The sequence below is a fragment of the Lactuca sativa genome, chromosome 3 (genome assembly GCF_002870075.4).
Source record: "Lactuca sativa cultivar Salinas chromosome 3, Lsat_Salinas_v11, whole genome shotgun sequence".
Lineage (NCBI taxonomy): Eukaryota > Viridiplantae > Streptophyta > Magnoliopsida > Asterales > Asteraceae > Lactuca > Lactuca sativa.
Genome location: NC_056625.2, coordinates 132766218 through 132792409, shown reverse-complemented (window position 1 = coordinate 132792409; position 26192 = coordinate 132766218). Strand labels below are relative to the sequence as shown.

At 42.9% G+C, this 26192-nt stretch overlaps 1 protein-coding gene across 1 annotated transcript; it reads left to right on the top strand.

The window, feature by feature from the left end:
- Window positions 1-1832: 1832 nt before the first annotated feature.
- Window positions 1833-2722, top strand: LOC111903132 (uncharacterized). The gene is made up of 2 exons (XM_023898917.1): window positions 1833-2311; window positions 2389-2722. The coding sequence occupies exons 1-2, from the start codon at window positions 1833-1835 to the stop codon at window positions 2720-2722; spliced, it is 813 nt and encodes a 270-aa protein (XP_023754685.1).
- The last annotated feature ends 23470 nt before the right edge of the window (window positions 2723-26192 follow it).

The window sequence follows — 26192 nt, the reverse complement described above, 5'->3', positions numbered from 1 at the left end:
AGAAACGTTTCCATTAAGTTTCGTTCACGTTTCTTTTTTTCTTTTTCTTTTTCTTTTGCATGGGCTTTTAATTGGCGCTAATATAGTAATGGGCTGTAGACCTATAGTGGTTGGAAATACCCTAGAATTAGTCAATTGCAACCCACGATGCAACTAAAGAATCCTAAACGGTTAATTGCTAAACAGAAAGCAGCCTAAGAGAAGCGATCGCTGCTGCCTTGCGCCCTTGCCTCTCTGTTTCGTCGATCAAGAAGACAAGAAGTCAAGGACAATAAAAAAAACTCTAAAATCATTTAGACTTTCACCACTCACCAATTATGGCTTCTTCTCAAGAACAAGAAACTAAAACACAAAGATCATCTACATCAGTAGACCAACCTCCATTGTGGGACTTTGTGAGTAAACTCGATAAACTTGATGGAGCAGGAGGATGTTGGAAGTTCAAGTGTAACCTTTGCAGTGAAACCCGACAAGGATCATATAATCTAGAGTTAGAGCACATTTGCTTGGTATAAAAGGCAATCTATTATTCAAATTAGTGTGTGTGTCTATGTAATTTTCGATTTTTGATTTATGTTATTGACTTATTGTATTGATTCATGAAAAATTGTAAAGTATTAAAATTAGAGGCTGCAATTTTTGTTTTGATTCATGCATTTGTTGTGATTTTTGATTCATGTTATTGTATTGAAGTATTGAACTATTGATTTACTAATAATTGTAATGAAATAAGAGGCTGCGATTTTTGTTTTGATTCATGTATTTGTTGCACTTTTGATTAATGTTATTCAATAGAACTATTTATTCATGAACAATGGTAAAGAAGTAAGAGATTAAGAGGTTTTTGATTCACTTTCTTGTTTTGATCAATGTAACGTAATTGAATTTATAATGTCAATGATGACCTTATTTTTTTCATGTTGTTTAATTGAGAATGTCAAGGTTATTATGTGTGTTCTTGAAATCATGTTGTTTTAATTGAATATAGGTACTGAGATTTCTATTTGCAAGAAAGCAACAACAACTAACAAACTTAACATGACACAATTAGAAGATGTGTATGAAAAGAAGAAAACCGAGTCACAAGCGAAAGAAGTCCAGTTGTCATGTGAAGCCGCTGTTGGATTTAAGAAAAGAAAAGGTATTTCAACACCTATTGAAAGAGATTTTGGTGTTGAAATTAGGGACCAACTGGATCAAGAAATAGCTATAATGTTTTATACCGGAGGTTTACCTTTTAATCTTGCAAGAAATCCATACTATGTCAGGGATTTTCAGTTTGCTGCTAACAACAAAATTGATGGTTATGTACCTCCTGGTTATAATAAGCTAAGAACAACATTACTACAAAAAGAAAAAGATAATGTTCACAAGCTATTGGAGCCACTTAGGTCTACATGGAAAGAAAAAGGCATGACTATTGTGAGTGATGGTTGGAGTGATCCTACAAGAAAACCTCTAATCATTTTCATGGCTACCTCAGGTAATGGTCCTTTGTTTCTAAAGGCAGTGAATTGTTTTGGGGAAGTGAAAGATAGATTTTTATTGTTGAATTGATGAAAGAAGCCATTAATGAAATTGGTCATGAAAATGTTGTGCAAATCATTACTGACAATGCAGCAAATTGTAAGGCGGATGGAGAGATTATAGAGAGTTAGTTTCCTCACATCTATTGGACACCATGTGTTGTTCATACGCTTAATCTTGCTTTGAAGAACATTTGTTCACCAAGGAATGTGGAAACAAATGAACTAACATATGACCAGTGTCCCTGGATAAAAGAAGTTTACGAAGAGGCGTTTGCAATAAAAAATTTCATCATGAACCACAGCATGAGACTCTCGATTTTCACCAAGTTTACTACTCTTAGGCTGCTTTCTGTTGCTGACACTCACTTTGCTTCCATCATTGTGATGCTTAAGAGATTGAAACTTATCAAAAGGGGTCTTCAAGCTATGGTCATAAGCGAAGAATGGTCTTCTTATAGATTAGACGATACTGAGAAAGAAAACTCTGTGAAAGAATATATTTTCAATGATGATTGGTGGGACAAAGTAGCATTTATTCTTAGTTTCACTGGACATATATATGAGATGATTAGAGCTTGTGACACCGACAAGCCATGTTTACACTTGGTGTGTCAGATGTGGGATTCTATGATTGAGAAAGTGAAGATTGAGATCTACAAGAAAGAAAAACGTCCGACATCTCAAATAAGGTGCTTTTATGACGTTGTGCATCGTATTTTAGTGGCTCAATGGGTGAAGAATAACACTCCCCTACATAGTTTAGCTCACTCTTTACATCCAAGGTATAAGATTTTTTATTGTACACTTGATTTCAATTATATATTTATGTTTTAACTTCTGGATGTTGTAAATATTATAGTGATGCATGGTTAATGGAGGATTCTACAAGATGTGCTCTACATAGGGATGGAGAAATTTCACAAGAAAGGATGAAATGTTTTCGAAGGTTGTTTCTTAATGATGATGAGTATAGAAGAGTCCTTGATGAGTATGCAATGTTTTCAATGAATAATGGTCCTTTTGAAGATTTAACAAGCATTTCAAAGATGGCTACTATGGAGCCCAATAATTGGTGGGTTAACTTTGGTGCTCAAACTCCTTTTCTCCAGACTTTGGCTTTTAGATTACTTGGACAACCTTGTTTTTCTTCTTGTGCTGAGCGTAATTGGAGTACTTATGCATTTATTCACTAGCTTAAAAGGAACAAGTTGACTACAAGTCGTGCTCATCCACAATAATCTCCGACTTTTGTCAAGGACTCCAAAAGATGATGTAAAGATGTGGGATGTGGGGTGGAGATGCTTTTGATTCAATGGAAGATGTCGGGTTTTTGTAGGTTGTAGATCTCTCATTAGATGAACCGGATTTTGAAAATGATTTGATTATTGATAATTAGTAACTTTTGAAATATTTAGTACATTTGGAGTTTAAACTTTACATATTTTGGAATTTCTTTAATATATATATATATATATATATATATATATATATATATATATATGTTTTTTCATATTTTTATATTGCCGTATCTATGCCGTATCCGTATCTTGAATTTTTGAGTTTTGTCGTTTCCCGTTTCCGTTCCGTATCCGTTTCCTGTTGCCGTATCCATTTCCGTGCAACTTAGGGCGTAACCCTAGGTATGCTGGGCGTACGTGCCGAAATCCCAAACCCTAATATTTAGGGTTTGGACCCTATTTAAGAATCCTTAAGTCCCAAGTCCTATTTCTTTAATCAGCCTCCAGCCACAACTTCGACCTTTGCAAACCCTAATTCGTTTTGAGCATTCTTGAGCCATTTGTATGTGTTTTGGTGTTCATAGAGGAAGAAGAAAGAAAAGAGAACAACTTATAAGCTTGGAACAAACTTGAATCTGGATTTTTGCACCCTCATACATCTCTAGAAGATATAAATTTCACACCTTGATTCTTATTTCGTTAGATATAGCTTGTATGATGTTATTATGTGATTTTGTCCCTAAACAATGATGTTCTTGAGTACGTCATGCTCTAGACCCAACTGGATTGTCCTTCCAAACGTTTTGGAGTGTCTAAGGTTATAAAAATGCAATCTTGATTGTTAGTTTCCATCCATGCATGATCTAGGTTGTCTTAATGAGTTGAGAAGTTAAGGTTTTTGTTATTAGGTACTTACTAGCCATTCAATACCATAAAGTTGGAAACTTTATGGTTAAGGACATTAGTTTAGGGCTAGATCTGAGAATTGGATGAAAGAGCTTAAGGAAATAAGCTTTTAATAGAAGGATTTAGTAAAGGAAACGTACGTTGGGCGTACGAAATGGTACGTTGGGCGTACCAGGTCAACATCGTGTTTTCTGTTGAAACTCATGTATGTTAAGCGTACAAGCTAAGTACGCTTGGCGTACTCAGTTGTGTTAACTAAGTTTGACTTTTTGACTTTGACCAAGATTTGACCAAGTTTGACCTAAGGGTATTTTAAGTTGTATTTGATTACTATGTGATGGGTAGTGCTGATATTCGGAGTAGAGACCTATTTAGCTATTTGTTCAGACTTAGAGGTGAGTTTTCCTCACTATACTTATAGCTCGAAGGCACCAAGGCCAACCCATTGGATTTGGTATCCTATTTTATTGTGTGTTCTTATGCTGAGATATGTATTCACTGGTTATGTGATTAGATTGGTAGATCCGTAGGACTACCTGTGTTTGTTGGTTATTGTTTGATATTGTTTTGTCGACATGTCATTGTAACATCCAAAAATTTCAGATAAAATTTTTCATTTTAAGTTCATTCCAATAACATGATAATCATATCAAAATAGTCAACATTATATCATAGTAAAATGTTATCAGAGTACAAAATCCCAAAATCACATGATGCGGAAAAACATAGGTGGATGTAGTGCGATCAGGCCGGACCCTTCCCCCTCGAGTTGAAAGTACCTGAAACATAAACTGAAAACCATAAGCATAAAGCCTAGCGAGTTCCCCCAAAATACCCCATACCATACATATATAATAGTAAAAAAAACATATTGGGTCTATTTCACCCCTTCGGTATATTTCAACCGGTACTGGGTCTATTTCACCCCCTTCAGTATCTTTCAACTGGTATCGGACCTATTTCACCCCTAACACTAACACATATAATCATAACAATAAGAGTCACAAAGGCATCAAGTAGATACATGCATAACAGATAATTGTCACGAAGACAATCATCATACTACAAACAAAATCTAATGGGACGACATTGGTGCCTTCGACCCACGGATACAGTGAAGGAAACTCACCTCAGATTGAAGATATCAAATCACACTCGGGCTACTGACTCAAGAAATCCTCTCACTAAATCATAAATAACGAAACCCTAATTAGAAATAAGGTCAATAATCCAACCCATGAACCCGAATCCTAAATCCCGACTTTAAGGACACCAAGGCTGCTTAATCCTTGCCTTATTGGGCCTACATGTAACATCCCAAATTTCAAGTCCAAAAATTTCATTTTTAATTAAGTAATTTATAAAATCATTTACTGAAAACATTTTCGATATCATATCAATCCATAAACCATCATGAACATGTCTCAAAATCACAACATCGAACAATAATAAAAATCAGAATATAATCCTAGAAAACTCATTGCGGAATTATGTGTGTGTGTGTGTGTGTGTGATGTGCTGCTACACCACCGAATCCTTCCCCTTGGATAAAGAGGTACCTGAAACCAAAACTAAAACTGTAAGCACAAAGCTTAGTGAGTTCCCCCATCACACCATATACTATACACTCATACATGCTGTCGGGCAATTCCGGGGTGCCTAACCTACCCATGTTAAGCCATTCTGGGGTGCTGACTACCTGTGTCAAGCCATTTTGGGGTGCCGACTACCCATGTCAGACCATTCTGGGGTGTCGACTACCCATATCAGGCCATACTGGGGTGCCTGCCTACCCTCCGGTCTATCTCACCCGGTCACGAGGACTATTTCACACCACTACTCTCACATAATAACATATCATAAACATGCTGACAGACATATCTAGGGTGTATGACCTACCCTTTGGTCCTAACAACCGATCGGCGGATTATTCCCCTCCTAATACCACTATCACATATAACATAACATAATGGCACATAGAACACATCAAGTAATAGCAACCAGACAATTATCACAAAGACAATCATCTCAACTACAATCAACTACTAGTGGGTCGCCCTTGGTGCCTTAGACCCACTTCTACTAGAAGGTAACTCATCTCAATGTCGCGTAGTGTCTGCACTGACCCCGACGTGAAAATCGACTTTCCTCGACTCCTCAATCCCTACATCACAACTCTTACTAAGTTATCAATTCGTACTCAAAACTTTCACAAGGGGTCAACCCAAGTCCTGTTCAAAGTCAACTTTTGTCAAAGTCAACTTTTGTCAAAGTCAACCTCCAGTTGACTTGACTCGCCGAGTTGGTCTACCAACTCGTCGAGTCCCTACTCCTTCAAAATGATCCAACCCCCGACTCCACTCGTTGAGTCTAGCAATAACTCGACGGGTCCTCCTTCAACCATAAAATCGGGACCATCTTCAACCGACTCGTCGAGTTCCCCTTGAACTTGTCGAGTTCATCTCCCTCATAAGAATGTGTTCAGTCTATGACTCGCCGAGTTGTATGAACAACTCGTCGAGTCCATCTTCATGGTTTGGGAGATTGCCTTGGACTCACCGAGTTTGTTCATACACTCGTCGAGTCCCATGATTTCCAGGTCTATAATCACGCCCTTCTCTATTGAGTCCCCCTTCTAGACTCAACCAGATTCCTCAGAAACAAAAGGTTGGGAACCAACGCTCGACTCGTCGACTCCCAAGAACGACTCGCCGAGTCTCCTAAAGTCCATGTCCATAAACTCGATTTCTGTTGAGCTTATCTCATCCAAAGGGTAGATCTAACCTCTTATGGTCGATACAACACGTAAAGTCACAAACTTTATGTCCATGCATGGGTCTTAAGCTCAAAAGGACCAAAAATGAGACCTACAAGATGCATGGGGCTCTCATGGCCATAAAGTTGGCACCTTTATGCCATGAGAACCTTTCAAAGTCCAAGATCTAAAGCCATAACTCCACATTACACCCCACAACCCAAAAATGGATTAGAAATGCCCTAAATATACCAAAATCCAACCCTAAAGTTGATTAAACACCTGGAAAGCCAAGATTGAAGCTTTTTTTAACATAAATGAGTTGGAAATGGAACACAATATTTGGATGTTCTAGCTTCAACTTGAACTCCCAAGCTGCTTTCTTCTTTTCAAGCTTCACAACCTCCAAAAATGTACAAAAATGGCTTAAAAGCACTCAAACAAGGCTAGGGTTTCAATTTAAGGTCTTCTGGAAGTGTGAGGGACGATGGAGGCTAATATGGGAGGAGATAAGTTGTTTAAATAGGGTGCAAACCCTCAAATTTAGGGTTTCACTCAGACAGCTCCTACTCGTCGAGTCGGTCTCCCGACCCGTCGAGTAGGTCACTTAAAATCCGTGCGCATAGCCGAGTCTACTCGACGAGTTAAGCATTCAACTCGCCGAGTCTTAGGGTAAAATACAATAATACTTAGAATTAAATACGTACCAGGAATCGAGTGTTAGAAATCTCCCCCACTTATTCTAGACTTCGTCCTCGAAGTCTGTTGTTGAGTTCGGAAAAAGCTCGGGGTAGTGCTCCTTCATCCCCTCCTCCGGCTCCCAAGTCCATTCCAAGCCCTTGCGGTGCTGCGACTACACCTTTACTAGTTCCACCCTCTTGTTCCTCAGATCCTTCGACTTCCTACCAAGGATCGCCACTCGCTGCTCGATTTAGTTCAGACTGTCATCCACCTGAATATCTAAGGCTGTCAAATTGGGCAGTCGTGTCGTGTTTTTGTCTGACACGACATGACACGACAATGTTTTTTGTAACACAAAAACGACACGACACAATGTTGTGTTTTTTTCACTAACACGAAAACGAACCAACTAAAAAATGACAACACGACACGACACGACAAAGATAATATTACATAACTATTATTTTATTTAATTCATATTTAATCATATATAACACGATAAAAACGACAAACAAGAAAAACACGACAAACACATGCTCAACCATGTCAATTTCGGGTGGATTTGTAAGCACAAACACGATTGGACACGACATTGTGTTTTTTAAACATGACATGAACACGACACGAAAAGCGAATTCAAATTTTGATTTCGTCCCAATTTCGGTACTCCCCATGACCCTTTGACCCACCTCACCCCAGCATATCAGGGTCCTGCACTTCCTCCCATACAACATCTTGAAGGGAGGATGGTTGATACTCGCATGATAGCTGTTATTATAGGAAAACTCAGCCAATGGAAGGTAAGTATCCCAACTACCTACAAAGTCTAAAACACATGCCCGCAACATGTCTTCTAGAGTCTGGATGGTCCGCTCACTCTGACCATCCATCTGCGGGTGAGAAACAATGCTGAAGTGCAGACGAGTACCCAACTCGTCGTGAAACTTCTTCCAGAATCTGGAAGTAAACCGCACGTCTCGATCCGAAATCACTGAGACTGGCACTCCACGTCGAGCTACTACCTCTCGAATGTAGATATCGACGAACTTCTCGGCCGAGATGCTCTCCTGGATCGGTATAAAATGGGCACTCTTGATCAATCAATCCACAATGACCCAAATCGAATCCACTCCTCGCGCAGTCCTGGGAAGCTTTGTGATGAAATCCATAGTGATGTCCTCCCATTTCCACAGTAGAATATCCAATGACTGGGTCTTGCCGTGTTGCCTCTAATTCTCGGCCTTGACCTTCCTATAGGTCAGGCATCTCTCAATAAACCAAGCTACGTCCCTCTTTATGCAAGGCCACCAATAATCATGACGAAGATCCCTGTACATCTTCATCGCCCCGGGATGAATAGAAAACCTGGATTTGTGCGCCTCCTCCATCAAGACCTGGCGCACACCCCCATGATATGGGACCCACACTCTACGGTGTAGCGTCAACAATCCATGGCTGTCATAATCAAAAGAGGAAACCTGACCCACAATACGCTCACTCTTATGGTGTTCCTCCTTCATGGCCTCCTGCTGGGCCTCTCGAATCCGCTCCAACAGCGGAGTCATAACCATGATCCTCATACATATATCCCTGATTGGTGCTACCTTGCGGCTAAGCGCATCGGCCACGACATTGGCCTCCCCCGGATGGTAGAGGATCTCGCAATCATAATCCTTCACCAGATCAAGCCACCGACACTGCCTCATATTCATATTCGACTGATCCATAAGGTACCTTAGGCTCTTGAGGTCCGTGTAAATGGTACAACGAACCCCATAGAGGTAATGACTCCAAATATTGAGGGCGAAAACAACAGACCCCAGCTCCAAATCATGCGTCAGATAGTTCGCATCGTGAGGCTTCAGCTACCTCGAAGAAAAAGCGATAACATGCCCTCTCTGCATCAATACCGTGCCCAAACCCGAGATGGACGCATCGCAATACACTACAAAATCATCCATGCCCTATGGAAGGGGTAAGATTGGCACCTCGCATAATCTCTGCCTCAACGTCTTAAATGCGGCCTGCTGCTTAGGCCCCCAACGGAAGATCACGACTTTCCTCGTCAACCGGGTCAGGGGCATGAATATCTTGGAGAAGTCCTGAATGAATCTCCGATAATAGCCTACCAGTCCCAGAAAGCTCTGAATCTCAGATGGAGACCTTGGAACCTCCCAACTCATCACAACCTCTACCTTGGCCGGGTCAACCGAAATCCCGTTTTGGTTGACAAGGTGTCCAAGAAACTGCACCTCACGCAACCAGAACTCGCACTTGGAGAACTTAGCATACAAGCTCTCCCTCCTCGAAGAATCCAAAACCTCCCGCAAGTGCTCCTCATGCTGCTCCTGCGTCTTATAATAAACCAAGATGTCGTCAATGAAAACAATCACATACCTATCCAACATCGGCCTACACACACAGTTCATGAGATCCATGAACGCAGCAGGAGCATTGGTGAGCCCAAAAGGCATCACCACGAACTCATAGTGACCATATCACGTCCGAAAAACAGTCTTCTACACGTCCTCCTCTCTGAATCTTATCGGATGATAGCCTGAACGCAAATCAATCTTGGAGAACCAAGATGCTCCCTGAAGCTGGTCAAAGAGATAATCAATCCTCAGGAATGTGGGTAACGGTTCTTCACCGTTACCTTATTCAGCTCCCGATAATTTATACACATCGGATGCGACTTGTCCTTCTTTTTCACAAATAAAATCGGGGCTCCCTAGGGTGAATTGCTCGGTCTAATGAATCCCTTGTCTAACAGCTCCTGCAGCTGTGTAGACAACTCCTGCATCTCAGGAGGAGCCAGCCGATACGGTGCCTTGGCTATCAAAGTCGCACCAGGGACTAGGTCGATCCTGAACTCTACCTACCTCTCCGGAGGTATTCCAGGAAACTCCTCTGGAAATACATCCGCGAACTCTCGTACCACTGGCACATCACCCACCGTCGCCTTACCCTCCTCCCGGGTATCCAAGACATAGGCGACATACCCTGCACACCCCTACTGGAGATAGCGCCTAGCTCTCACTGCTGAACATAGAGTTGGTCCCTGCTGTGGCTTCTCACCCTGAATTACCAGCTCTCCCCCACTTGGGGTCCTGATCCGCACCAACTGCTGCGCACAGTCGATCATCGCCCCATTATAGGCTCAACCAATCCATCCCTATGATAACCTTGTTCCCCTGCAATGGTATGGTAACCAAATCTACCAAGTAGCACTCTTCATACAACCTCAGAAAACAATCTATGAAAACCTCCGATGCCCTCACTGATCAGTCGTCCGTAATCTCAACCTCAAGGGGGCACTCTAACATGCCCAAAGACTCAGGAAACCTCTTGCTAAGTGCAAGAGACACAAGCTTCCACATGCGGCCTGCCGCATTTACTGCACCGGCTCTAGCGTAGATGGCCCTTCGACATAGGTTCGGATCCCTTGGGTTTCTTCCCCGAAACCCCAATACTCTGCTATGTCTCTGCCTTCCTCTTCCTGAGGTGCTTTAAATCAATCTCTCTCTCTCTCCCTCGCCCTGGCAATCATGGACTCCAGGGTCGGGCAAGCTGAATAGCTGACATGCTCCAGAATGTCAGCCCTCAACATATCATGATAGCGGGTCTTTCGCATCTCCTCATCCCCTATATACTGAGGTACCAATAAGGCCCTCTCTCGGAACTTGGCGGTGATCTCCACCACTCACTCCGTAGTCTGTCTCATATCCAGAAACTCCCTGGCCAGCTGCTGAAGCTCCACAGCTGGCGCAAACTCAACCCTGAACCTGGTCACAAATTCTGACCAAGTCATAGCCTCAATGGCTGGGGCTCCAAGCGAGTCACCGATTGACTCCCACTAATCCCTAGCTCTGTCCCTCAAACAACCCGCAACAAAGTGGACCTTCGACCTCTCCAGGAAGAAGCTCGTCAACTGCGCAGACTCGATGTCTGCGATCCATCTCCTGGCTACAATGGGGTCCTTTGCCCCATGACAGTCTAGCGATCACTCCCTCGGAAGTCCTTGAAGGACAGTGTGCGCGTACCCGACTGGCTGGACGCCAAGTCACTCCTGAATGCTTGGAGGCGATCCTCCATCAGCTCAACAATCTCCTCCTTGATCGATCCGAAAATAACCGGGGTCACCTCAAGGATACCTCTCGTGATCTCAGACGTGATGAACTCGCGTAGTCCGTCATCAACCTGCTCAGATCCTGCACCCGATCCTGATCCAGAACCGCATCTAGACCCTGAACCTCCCGCACCATGACGCGTAACCACCATTCTAAAATAAAACATGTAAACGTCAGGGTCATACATACTCTCGAGAGGTCTCGCACGCTCTCCAGGTCCTTGGTTCCATCTCACCCCCCCTTAACTGGAGTACGAATCCTCTGCTTCCAGTAGTACGCGCCCATACTACCTTCCACATCTATCCGTACTTTCCTCAAGGACTGCATTGACTTCAACAATTCCTTCTACCAATTCTGCTCTCCAAGCTAATCTCTTCCGAGGATTGACCTAGGGCCCTCTCCGACCTACTCTCTTCCATCAGCTGCACAAGGAGTCCCTACCCTCCTTCCCTAACTAGTTTGCTAATACTATTACATATCCACTTACTAGTTAGCTAAGGCTAACTAGAACCCCTATAAGCACAAAGCAAGCAACATTCGTGCATTGAGTAACCAAATCAAACATGACCCAATCAGGCTATCCTACTACTGACTAGACAGCCCTAGCATACAGCTCAATAAGCTCATACAACATGCATATAAGGCATCCATCCTAGATCCTTAGTTCTATTCTAGCATGCACTTCTCATAATCATATAACAGGCATACAAGGTATCCTCACTACTAGAAAAACAACCTTTTACGACGCGCAATGCGTGTCGTAAAACACTCAGACGACACGCAAATGTGTGTCAAGGAGGGCCATGTCATAATGAGAGACGACACGCTTTTGCGCGTCGTCTATAGACGACGCGCATTTATGACACGCATTTACGACGCACAATGCGTATCAAGGAAGCCCCTGTCATAAAGGAAGACAACACGCATTTGCGTGTCGTAACCTTATGACACATGTTTAGGACGCGGTTTGCGTATCATTAAAGCCCCTGTCATAAATGAAGATAACACGCATTTGTGTGTCATGAACTTCAGGAACCATTTGCGATATACATTTACGACGCGTCTTTACAACACTCATTTACGCATAATACAAGAATATGGAAACAAATATATACCAAAACAATCAATTTCATCCATAACATCATGTCAAAAAATTGGAACACATTGGTATTAAGGGGATCTGATTGTACATTGTTATTAAGAGGTTTTCCATAACTATATAACCTAATACTACATTACTTCATTGTTGGTCCTGGATACTCTCTGTGACATCCCCAAAATCTCGGCCAGAAAAGACCGATTTTCATTTATGCTTTTAAAATATTTTCAGAGTAAATCCTTTTGATTTGAAAGAGTTGCGGAATTTGTTCCCAAAAACAAAACATGATAAAACAATTTTTACCAAAGCATTTCATAATAGAAATGTATTTTCATTATAATCAAAACTCGGGGTGTCATGTTCCGATACAGACCAATAAGCATAAACGATAACATTACAAGTCATTCAACAAATATAAACAGATACAGACTTGTAAACAAAACAACTGATGGTTCATCCATCTTATGCCCTCGCGCCACTTCCTGTAATACAAATAAAACTGAGTGGGTCGGGCTTGGGAGTCTGGTGAGCATATAGGGTTTTCAACCCACAATAAATAATCATATTTAATTTCCACCAACCAACAATAACCCAATTACCCATTCCCGTTATTCTCACTTTATGTCCCTAAAACAACTAACATAAGGGACCTAGTTTAAGAATATTTCATCGGGGTGACAACACATGCTTCGGGGGTACCTCAGCAATATAAGTCAAATAAGGCAACCATGAGGGGGATGGAGTACAGCGAATGAACACCCAAGTTCATTAACACCTACAGGTGGCGAACCTGCTAATGTTTCCACAAGACTATCTAGAAAAGTATGTGGTCGTCATCTAAACTCCGCTAGATGACTAAATCAAACAACAACGAGGCCTCTCATCTGTTTATTACACACCAACTATCTACCCATGTTCTACCCAACATATTAGTAGATAAAATATACATTTTTATACATAGTTTTGAAAACCTGCATAGCATGCTTTAATCAACACATATTCCACATAACAGATGAGGCACATACACACATAACACGTATCTCATAGAGAATAAATCATATCTATGAGATAGAAGAAAGTGAATACACATTCACACATATAAACAACAATATACCATACACATAGCACGTATTTTACAGAAAATACTTAATATTTATGTGTTAGAAGAAGGTAACTACACACTCACACCTATAAACAACAATATACTTAATACACTTGAACCATACTTGTATTACTATCGTGTTTATGAAAGGTAGTATACACTCACTTGATCAGAAGATGATCGGACAACACTACGACTTGCAGAAGTAGTAATCCTCAGCAGATCTGGAAGATCTTCACAAAAATCGAACTTCTCGCGGGCAGAGCTTCGGCTCGGGAACCGCACTTCTTGGGATCTTCGGGATCTCGGGACTTGCCTCGGGGATCGAGTATGATACCGGGGCTTCGGGGTATTTCTGGCACACAAAACGATGCAAAACGGGAGAGAGAAGAGAGGAAATTGGCAAAAGACTCGGCTGCCTTCAGTTCCTATTTATAGGAGGCTGGAGCCTCGGAGTACGCGGGGCGTACTGCAGTACGCGTTGCGTACTGCTTCCAAAATCGTCACTGCATGCGTCATCCGAATTGTCGACACTCTTCGGAGTACGCGGGGCGTACGTTGGATCGGACCGGTGACTCGTCTTCGGATAATGCCGGATTAAAAGATTAATTTTAATTACAAAATATTTAATAAACTTCGGAAATTCATAACTTTCGCATACGAACTCTGTTTTCGACGTTCTTTATATCCACGCGAAGGTGAGACTACGCTCTAGAACTTTCGTTTAGACTCCGTCGGCTAATTTTGACTTTATTTTTATTATTTATTTTTTAATAGGCCGCGACAGAAAAACTTCGTTATAAATTCATAACTTCTTTGTTTGACGTCCGTTCTCGCCTAACTTTTTATCGCTTTGATACCAACAATGAGATCTTCGATTCTCATTTAGATTGCTTCGGCTAAAAACCGCTCGATCTCAAATCGAGTATTTCGGGCTGCACACCGCTAAGCCGAAACTTCGATAAATCATAACTTCCTCATACGAAGTCAGATTTGGGCGTTGTATATATATTCGGAAACCTCGTTTCAACTACTACAAAATTATTCAAAGATATTAAGTTTATTTTACACTTAAATTTTGACGCTTATTTTTATTCTTAATTAATCAAACCACATAATTAAGCAATTAAGCAAAAAACACATAATACTCAAATAACACAATCTTATTATTTCAAAACGGGTTACAGAGGTTAACCTAGACTATTACATTGCTAAAAATGGCAAGCCCGGAAACACAGGCGTTACACTCTCCATCCACTATTAGTATTTCTTTTCTACTGCATAAACAACTTATGTTCTTCCACTGGACCTGTGCAAAAGTTTAAAATCAAATAAGCAAATTCTTTCATATATAGCTTTAATTTGTTTTTCCACTATAATTGTTTAAGTGTTGTTGGTAGTTGCATCTGATTAAAGGTTCTAAGTTCGAATTTCATAGTTATGAACTCTGTAATAGAAACTTATATGCTTCAACTTACTGTTGCACAATACCACTTCTTGTGAATCCCTGCATACAAATTTAAATAACAATTAACAATAAAATGAAATAATTTAATAAAAATGGAAAAATTGTAAAGCATACAAGACTAATAATTTACCTTTTAGTCAAAATTGAACATTCCATGAGACATGTGTGGCTCACATGTAAGCTGAGAAGAAAAACACAATGAATTATCGATAACGTTCATTCAGCAAAAAAATGCTTGATGTGTATTATATGTAAATAATAAATTAGTAATTACTAATTTACCCTTCTATCGATAACGTTCAGTCATCCAATAAGCATCAACTACAACACACCAAATAATTACAAAACTACCCTTCCAATAAGTAAACTAAGATCCTCGATGACACAGGGTCATAACCGGTAGTGAGTGACACCAATCGGCTGTGGACCCACTGCTTCAACCCAACAGAACCCAACAGAAGCTCATAAGCTGGTAATCGACTATGGTCCCGCTGCTTTAAACTAGAAAAACAACGTTTCAGATGAAGAGGTAGCTAATTCGAGAATGGATTTGCAAGAAACAAACTTATAAGTCATCGTGTCCTAAGATGGTAGAAACAAAAAACAAAAAAAAAATTCACCTAAAAACAAACAACACACATATCGCTAATAATCCATTCATTGAGGGGTTTTAAGTTTTGCACATGAAGATGACCTTAACCTGGTGAAGTGAATCATGGCACGAACCCGATATCCTTAAAGTATTCCTGCTCTAGTGCTGTCCTCGCTGTAATTCTTCTGCTTGGATCCAAACACAGCATTTTCTAAAAAAAATATTATCGTTAGATTAAACTTCATGAGAGAGACAAAGCAAGTATTCCAATGGGTTTCCAAAACACTTGCTACTTTGTGGATCTTGCAATGAAGCTTCCCTGCTGCAATGAATAGTGACAGCTCCTTGTTTCCCACACCAAATTCAAACAATCATAAACACGTTGTTAAAAAGACCAGAATACCCTCATGATACAGATAGGAACAAATAATTCAACAAAAATAATGTTAGATAATTTTCTTACAGATCAATGAAATCAACTGTGACACTAAACGCCTTTGCCATGGCTTCAATGGTGACACTCTTGTAAGATTCCAAGAACTGAGAATACACAACTGTCCTGATCTCTCTCATGTAAAAACAAAAGTGTGGATGCAAATACCGATCCAAGTTAATATGCTTAGTGACCCTAACTGCAAATAACCAATATCATTATAAATTATTAAATTAAACCACTACCAAAATAACCCTCATCAACATGTAAAAGTTATAACATAAGCTCACCAAAAGCACAAAAGAATGATTTGTATTGACACTCGTACAGAGAGTTCATAAATTCTGATAAAAATGGAATCTTTCCAATCACTGTTAGAATCTCTAGTGCATCCACATCCTGCATAGATTAGAGAAAAAGTTAAAAAAAAAATGAAAAAAAAGATTAAAAAAACGGTAACACATTGAAAGGACTACTACATAGTACATACCATTTTGCAGCCTGTAGAAAACTCTGGATTTCCTTTTCACCTCTTCAGTTTGCAAGCTCTAAAAGGAGTGTGATTTAGTCCCTGAACATTTCAGATATCATATATAAAAAAGATGTAAATATTCAATAATCATAGTTTAGATATGTAGAAATGGACAAATAGTAGAATTGTAACATCCGGATTCCCAGGTATATTATTTTTATCCATTTATTTTGGAATTTGTGAAGGGACTCGGCGAGTTGGTGCTTAGACTTGCCGAGTAGGGTCATGAATTCTCATCCGGATTAATCACCGGACTCAGCGAGTCCATGAGTGGACTCGGCGAGTCCATGCTGTTTAATGACACCCTAATTCTTGGGTTTTAGAGCCTATTTAAGGGCACTCATAGCCTCCTATTCCAGCTACCAGTCCCTTGAGAGAAACCCTAAGTGAGGTAAATCGTTTGTGAGGAGGAGAGGCCATATTTGATCTTTCTATCATTGGTTTAGCAAGAAGAAGGTGATCAAGATCACGAGGTGGCTGAAGGAGGTGCTTTTTGGAGGAATTCTGAGCTCAGGAGTGCTTATTTGAGGTATAATCTCAATCCATCTTCTGTTTTGGTGATGGTTTATAGAGTTAGGGTTTTCTAGACCCTTTGGTAAATGGTTTTGATTGAGTATATGGTTCCTTTTCGTATTATGGTCTGAATCTGGATCCATGGAGGTCTAGAGACCTTACTCCTTTGAGCTTTATGTGGATTCATGGTGAATATGAACTTAGGATGCCATATTAGAGGTCATTTATTCAAATAGAACCTTGGAGCCTTTGCATGGGCATCAAGCTTCGAACTTTACATGATTATTGGGACTAGAAAAGATAGATCTATTGAGTAGAGCATCAGATCTGACCTCAGGAAGCCATTGGAAGTGAGCATGGTTTGGACTTGCCGAGTCCATGAACAGACTCGACGAGTCGAGTCGAGTTGTCCCGAGACTGTGAATCTAGAGAGTGACCCGCTGAGTTAAATGAGTGACTCAGTGAGTCAAAAGAGAATCAGAGGAGTAGAGTTCACGTGTAGACTCACTGAGTCGCCCAAGTACACTCGACGAGTCAGGTCAAAGTCTGACCGTTGACTTTGTTGACTTTTAGGGATTGGTCAACAATGGGGTCTTTGAGTTAAGAGAGGGGTAAAATGGTCTTTTACCCATCTGAGGATGCTAAGAGAGGGTGGGGTCTAGTCTTGAGAGTTATATTTATGAGCGTATCTTACTTTATGTGATTAGGCAGAGGCTAGACTATACTGCTACCGAGTCAGGGATTTACCGAGACATCTGAGGTGAGTCTTCTCACTAGACTTTACCTTGAGTGGTAATTAGAGTTATGTAACAGAGTTATTGTATGCTATTTATGTGATGTGTTGCACTGCATTATTTCTATGTGATTTATGCCATGTGTATATCAGAGTATATTAGAGTTAGAACCGGAAGGTTCACAAAGCTAGGACCAGAGGGTCCACAGAGTTCGGGGCCCAAGGGCCCACAGAGTTATCACCTCGACTGGCTAGTATGTGTTATGCGTGGTATTTGGGGAACTCACTAAGCCTCGTGCTTACAGTGTTTTGTGTTATGTGTTTCAGGTACTAGTGAGGAGCGCGGGAAGGCGCCGACATGATTCGTACACACCCATCAGAGTTTATTATGATATGATCTTGGGATTTTGTTTTAAGATAATATTGACATATTGTTTATGAAAGTAATTATGAATGAATTATTATGTTTTTGAAAAGTGAAAAATTGGTCGAATTTTTACGGTGTTACAAGTTGGTATCAGAGCCTTGGTTTGAGGGATTCGGATGCATCTTCGGGCGTATCTGAACTCAAACTGAGGATTTGGGGAAAATTTTTCTTTAACAAAACAATTTAAACAAAAAGTTTTGAGAAAAACAGAGCAGAGCCGTGTGTACGATCAGCCAGCTCCCGAACGGTGATTTCCTAAAATACCCTTGTAATAAGTGTTACGATATATATGATGTTATGATACATGCTAGAGTAGACTAGGTATCCTTGTTAGGAATAGAGTGGCCTGATATATGATGCCTTAGTCTAGGAGCTTTGCTGCTAGGGATGCTTGGGAGTGTTTAGATACCAGCAAGGAGCATATGAGAGATCAGCTAGTGAGTAGCATGAGATTTGAGAGAGTAGAGTGCTTGGAATTTGGGACTCTGGGAGGAAGACTTGGGATGAATGCTGACGCGATGTGGTCGGTAGTATTAGGCCCGTACTACTGAAGGCACCGGGTCAGTACGCAGCCCAAGTAAGAATCCTTAGGGTATCAAAGATCAAGTAGGATTGGGATATCGAGTGTGTGTACACCCGAGCGAGTTTCTGATAACTTGTGTTGTATTTTAGAGAGGCATCATGGTGGGGACGAGCCACAAACCAAGGACTAGTGGAGGGGGTGTGAGCGACGAGGAGCTCCGCCAGATGATTCATGATGAGGTGGCTGCTGCCATCCGCACTGAGATTCCAGAGATGTTCGGGTCTATCAAGACCACCCTGATAGAGACATTTGATGAGAGATATGTTGCTCTTTCTGAGGCTGCTGTTGCTGTGGCCACTGCAGCTGTAGCTGTGGCTAGACCGCAGGGTGGTGATACGTTGCTGTTCCGGGAGTTCAGCAACACAAAACCACCGGAGTTTGATGGGACCCAAGACCCGATTGCAGCGATGAAGTGGATTTCAGACATCGAGGGGTGTTTTTTCACCTGCTCATCTCCAGAGCATTTGAGAGTCCGGTTCGCATTGAACCAACTTCGCTTGGGAGCGAAGGACTGGTGGAAGTTTGTGACGGCACACTACTCGCCTGCCGAGCTTGCTGTAGTGACCTGGGAGAGGTTCACTGCTATGTTCCGAGAGGAGTACGTTCCCCAGGTGGAGAGGGAGCTTTCGGCGCATGAGTTTCTGACCCTCAAGCAGGGTACCGAGTCTGTTACAGTGATTACGAGGATGTTCCATGAGCGGGCGATGTTCTGCCCAGAGCACGTGTCCTCCGAGCAGGCATGTATGAGCCGATATCTGAGCATTTTGAGGAGGGATATATGGGAGTTCGTGGCGAACTCGACGTACCGGACATTTGCTGAGCTTCAGGCAAATGCCCGGAAGAGGAGATCGAGCTAGAGACCCAGGCTAGGGAGGATGCTGAGTCTCAGGGGAGGGATCGGCGACCGGCGCAGTCTCAGCCGGTAGCCAAGCGGGCCAAGCCCGCTGATTCGAGATCTGGGAGTCAGAAGGGCCGCACTTGTGGCAAGTGCGGCAAGAGCCACGATGGGGTATGCAGAGCAGGGTCTTGCTACAAATATGGAAAGGAAGGGCATATGGCCAAGGATTGCCCCAAGGGATTTGCAGTATGTTTTCAATGCAACCAGACTGGACACCGGAAGGCAGAGTGTCCACAGTTGCAAGGGACAGTTCAAGGAGCTTCTCAGGGATCTGCCCCTGTTGCAGTGAGAGCTATGGACAGTCGGCCTGTAAAGGCTGAGGCACCGAAGGCACGAGGGAGAGCGTTCCAGTTGACTGTGGAATAGGTCAGCGCAGCGCCCGATGTCGTGGCTGGTATGTATTCTTTCATGTATTTACTTTTATGTTGAGATATTATGCTTATATTATGATATGCGTAGGTACTTTTCTTGTGAGTTCTGTACCTGCCTTGGTGTTATTTGACTCGGGTGTGAGTCGGTCTTTTTTATCTTTGGCTTTTAGTCATCACATCAGTATTAGTCAAGAGATGTTGAGTCGGCCTCTGAGAGTTTCCATAGCTGACAAGAGAGCGGTGTATGCCACAGTGGTGATTCGAGGTTGTGTACTCGAAATTTTCGGAGTGGAGTTTCCGATTGACTTAGTCCCTATCGCGATGGGAGATGTCTGTGTCATCGTGGGCATAGACTGGTTGAGCAGATTTGGAGCAGTCATCGACTGCGAGCGACAGCTGGTGACCATACGAGATCCTTGTGGGGGAGTTCTTACGGTGTACAACGAGGGTACACGTTTTGGGTCGGCATTTTGTTCAGCCGCTAGAGCGAGGCAGAGTCTACAGAAAGGCTGTAATGGATTTCTAGCGTATGTGATGGATACGAGGGTTGATTCAGAGAGACCGAGGTCAGTTGATGAGGTTCCAATAGTGCGTGAGTTCCCGGATGTATTTCTGGAGGAGTTACCGGGTGTGCCTGTAACAACGTAATTTTCAAAACAAAATTTTCATTTCGTAAAACATGATTTCATTCCAAACCAAACATAAAAAATATCCAATGTAACATAGTCATGATTCAAAACATGTCAAATCCCAAGATCAACTAAATCCAAATCCGCCTGCGGGTGTGTGTACAAGTCATGCCGACGCCTTCCCACGGTCCTCGCTAGTACCTGAAACACATAAAACAACTGCTGTAAGCATAAATGCTTAGTGACTTCCCCAATATACCACTTACACACTTACGCCCTTCCAGGCCATGACCTTCCTGTCCATGTGTTCTCAGGGGACTTCTGTCCCAACCCGGTAAACCTTTCGGTCTTACCCGTGTCGACCTTCCGGTCCATAAATCTCTGACCTTCCGGTCCACATCATAATGCCTTCCGACCCATAACATAATTCCTTCCGGCCCATAACATAATGCCTTCCGGCCCATATCAACATGGCATACAAATCACATACATAGCGCATACGAAACAGGCAACTCATACGATACATATATCTCATAACATACCAGACCTTCCGGTCACACATAGGTACCCTTCCAGGTACAGTATAGTGAGAAGACTCACCTCGTATTATGTCTAGCGTCTCACGTGCTCGAAATCTCTGAATCTCGCCACAACAACCTAGCCTCGCCTAATCAAATCAAATAATTATTCCAAATCATTAACGACTCTCAAGGCTATACTATTTCCTTTCTAAAATTCCACAAAAGGGTAAAAGACCATTTTACCCCTCCTTGACCCAAAAATCCACATGTTGACTAAAACCCTAAAAGTCAACAAAAGTCAATAGCAAGCAGTACGCGGGGCGTACCCTTGCTTTCCAGAAACGGGGTACGTAACCCTCTACGCGGCGCGTACTGGGATTACGCCCAGCGTAATGCCCAGTTTCTTTATCCAACACATTCAGGTCTTAATCGGCTAAGACTTGCATCCAAACTTCAGATCTGACTCCTCTAATGTGTCTTAATCCATAAAGTTGAAACCTTTAAGCCTTTGCATGGCTGTAAGGGTCATTTTGTGCTCAAAACACCTTTCCTCTTTCCATAATGAGGCTATAACTCATGCATGACACAAGATCCACATCCAAGACTAGATTTTTATGACTCCTCCACACATATTACACTAGAAAAGGTCAGATCTAAGCTTATGGAGACTCTTTGCACATAAAATGTCCAACTTTGAACCAAAAACCCTAAAAATGGTCCAACAAGCAAAACTTATGAAGAACAAGGAAAGCTTTGGGATTTATACCTCAGAAACGATCTCCAACCACTGTAGAGCTCATATCTACACTTGTTTTTCAACTTCTAGCTCCAACAATGGCTCCTTCTTCTCCTTCTTCACCTTGAAAAGATAACTTCAAGCTCAAAAACACACCCACAAGCCAAAGCATGAATCTCAGCTCTCCAAGGACTCACTCAAGGGTGTATGGCAGCTAGGAAAAAGGACTACATGTTCCTTTTATAGTGCAAGGCCAGGAATTAGGGTTTTGCATATGGGTCGGTTACGCCCAGCGTAACCTTGGGTACGCCCGGTGTACCCGGATGGACCCGCATACAAAATAAGCACGTGAGTACGCGCGGCATACCCCCAGTACGCCCAACGTACTCACCAAATACACCTTTCAATCTTTAAGGGACTAATTTGACAATTCTCCAAAATAGAAGGTTTATAAAACTAACCTGGCTTTCGGGCTGTTACAGTGCCTCCCGAGAGGCAGGTTGAGTTCAACATCGATTTGGTTCCGGGGGCTGCACCTATCGCCAAGGCGCCCTATCGCCTTGCGCCTCCAGAGATGCAGGAGTTATCCTCGCAGCTTCAGGAGCTGCTGGGGAAGGGGTTTATTCGGCCGATCAGCTCATCGTGGGGAGCACCTATCCTTTTTTTCAAGAAAAAGGATGGTTCACACCTGATGTGCATTGATTACCGGGAGTTGAACAAGCTGACGGTCAAGAACCGTTACCCGTTGCCGAGGATCGATGATTTGTTCGATCAGTTACAGGGAGCATCTTTGTTCTCCAAGATCGATTTGAGGTCTGGATGTCATCAGGTGAGGGTGCGAGATGAGGACATCCAGAAGACAACGTTCAGGACTCGTTACGGGCATTATGAGTTCGTGGTGATGCCTTTCGGGCTCACCAATGCATCGACGGTGTTCATGGACCTCATGAACAGAGTGTGCAGGCCGATGTTGGATTGCTCAATGATCGTGTTCATCGACGACATATTGGTGTATTCGAGATCCAGAGAGCAGCATGAGGAACATTTGAGAGAGATCCTCGGAGTTTTGAGATCGGAGAGGCTTTATGCCAAATTCTCCAAGTGTGATTTCTGGTTACAAGAGGTCCAGTTCCTAGGGCACCTCGTTAACCAGAAAGGGATATTGGTTGATCCGGCCAAGATTGAGGCAGTGATGAGTTGGGAGGTGCCGAGGTCACCTACCGAGATCAGGAGTTTCCTAGGGTTGGCTGGTTATTATCGGAGATTTATCAGTGATTTCTCCAAGATCGTCGTGCCACCCACCAAGTTGACCCAGAAGGGTGTTGGTTTTTCATGGGGCCCAGAGCAGCAGGCCTCCTTCGAGACACTTCGCCAGAAACTATGCGAAGCCCCGATGTTAGCCCTTCCGGAGGGGATGGAGGACTTCGTAGTGTATTGTGACGCGTCGATATCTGGGCTGCGAGCGGTGCTGATGCAGAGGGGGCATGTGATAGCATACGCATCAAGGCAGCTGAAGCCTCATGAGATGAGGTATCCCACCCACGATCTGGAGTTGGGGGCAGTGGTGTTCGCCCTCAAGATCTGGCGTCACTATCTGTATGGGGTTCGGTGTACCATATACACGGACCACAAGAGCCTGAAGTATTTAATGGATCAGCCCAATCTGAACATGCGACAGAGGAAATAGTTGGATGTGGTGAAGGATTACGATTGCGAGATCCTTTACCACCCGGGCAAGGCTAACGTTGTAGCTGATTCCTTGAGTCGTAGGGCGAAAGGCACCCTAATACAGGATGTTTGTATGAGGCTGACGGTGATGACCCCAGTATTTGACGCCATTCGAGGGGCCCAGGCTGAGGCCGTGAGACCAGAGAACCGTAAGAGAGAAAGGGTTATCAGGCAAGCATCGGAGTTCGTTACCGATAGCCGGGGGCTTATGACATTTCAGGGTCGGATTTGGGTAGCGTTTGTGGGCGGAACGCATACCATTTTGATGGAGGAGGCGCATCGATCAAGGATCTCGATCCAGCCCGGGGCCACTAAGATGTATTTGGACCTAAAGAGAGAATATTGGTGGCCCTGTATGAAGAGGGATGTCGCGTGGTTTGTACAGAGATGCTTGACCTGTTGCAGGGTTAAGGCCGAGCACCAGCGTCCACATGGTAAGCTGCAGCCACTAGAGATTCCCGAGTGGAAGTGAGAACATACTACCATGGATTTTATCACCAAATTGCCGAGGAATGCGAGGGGCGTCGATGCAATTTGGGTGATTGTAGACAGGTTGACAAAGAACGCTCATTTCCTTGCCATCAGCGAGAGCTCTTCTGCAGAGAGGTTGGCAGAGATGTACGTGAGGGAGGTGGTATCGCGACATGGAGTGCCGATCTCGATTGTCTCAGATTGAGATGTACGCTTCACTTCCAGATTCTGGAAGAAATTTCATGAGGAATTAGTACGAGGCTGCATCTTAGTACTGCATACCACCCACAGACTGACGGGCAGAGTGAGCGGATGATTTAGACGCTCGACGACATACTCCGAGCATGTGTGTTGGATTTCGGTGGGAGTTGGGACACGTATTTGCCCTTGGCAGAGTTTTCCTACAACACCAGCAAATGTCGCCAGAAGAGTTATGCGGACAGGCGCCGGTCCAAGCTTGAAGGTCTCTCCTTGGAAAGGAGTGATCCGATTCAGGAAGAGGGGCAAGCTGGGGCCCCGATATATCGGACCTTTCAGGGTGATCGCAAGACTAGGATGGGTAGCCTACCGTTTGGAGCTACCTTCAGAGTTGGGTCAGATACATGACACCTTCCACGTGTCGCAGCTGAGAAAGTGTATAGCCGGCGAGTCGGCAGTGGTACCATTAGAGGATATTCAGGTGGATGCGAGCCTGAACTATGTTGAGAGACTGGTGGCGATTAAGGATCGGAAGATCAAGGTTCTGAGGAACAAGGAAGTGCCTTTGGTGCAGGTCCAGTGGCAGCATCGGAAAGGGTCAAAGTTGACTTAGGAGCCGGAGCGAGAGATGCGAGAGCAGCATCCAGAGTTGTTTGCGGAGTGAGACTTCGAGGATGAAGTTTGATTCTAGTGGGGTATAATTATAACATCCGAATTCCCAGGTATATTATTTTTATCCATTTATTTTGGAATTTGTGAAGGGACTCGGCGAGTTGGTGCTTAGACTTGCCGAGTAGGGTCGCAAATTCTCATCCGGATTAATGACCGGACTCGGCGAGTCCATGAGTGGACTCGACGAGTCCGTGATGTTTAATGACACCCTAATTCCCGGGTTTTGGAGCCTATTTAAGAGCACTCATAGCCTCCCATTGCGGCTACCAGTCCCTTGAGAGAAACCCTAAGTGAGCTAAATCGTTTGTGAGGAGGAGAGGCCATATTTGATCTTTCTATCATTGGTTTAGCAAGAAGAATGTGATCAAGATCAAGAGGAGGCTGAAGGAGGTGCTTTTTGGAGGAATTCTGAGCTCAGGAGTGCTTATTTGAGGTATAATCTCGATCCATCTTTTGTTTTGGTGATGGTTTATAGAGTTAGGGTTTTCTAGACCCTTTGGTAAATGGTTTTGATTGAGTATATGGTTCCTTTTCGTATTATGGTCTGAATCTGGACCCATAGAGGTGCAGAGACCTTACTCCTTTGAGCTTTATGTGGATTGATGGTGAATATGAACTTAGGATGCCATATTAGAGGTTATTTCTTCAAATAGAACCTTGGAGCCTTTGCATGGGCATCAAGCTTCGAACTTTACATGATTATTGGGACTAGAAAGGATAGATCTATTGAGTAGAGCATCAGATCTGACCTCAGGAAGCCATTGGAAGTGAGCATGGTTTGGACTCGCCGAGTCCATGAACAGACTCGACGAGTCGAGTCGAGTTGTCTCGAGACTGTGAATCTAGAGAGTGACCCGCCGAGTTAAGTGAGTGACTCAGTGAGTCAAAAGAGAATCAGAGGAGTAGAGTTCACGTGTAGACTCTTCGAGTCTCCCAAGTACACTCGACGAGTCAGGTCAAAGTCTGACTGTTGACTTTGTTGACTTTTAGGGATTGGTCAACAATGGGGTCTTTGACTCAAGAGAGGGGTAAAATGGTCTTTTACCCATCTGAGGATGCTAAGAGAGGGTGGGGTCTAGTATCGAGAGTTATATTTATGAGCTTATCTTACCATATGTGATTAGGAGGAGGCTAGACTATACTGCTACCGAGTCAGGGATTTACCGAGACATCTGAGGTGAGTCTTCTCACTATATTTTACCTTGAGTGGTAATTAGAGTTATGTGACAGAGTTATTGTATGCTATT

Excerpts from the sequence above, each read along its gene's own strand:
- LOC111903132 (XM_023898917.1), top strand. The coding sequence starts at position 1,833 with ATGAGACTCTCGATTTTCACCAAGTTTACTACTCTTAGGCTGCTTTCT. Across the intron at positions 2,312-2,388 it reads GCTCACTCTTTACATCCAAG|TGATGCATGGTTAATGGAGG; the intron begins GTATAAGATTTT and ends TAAATATTATAG.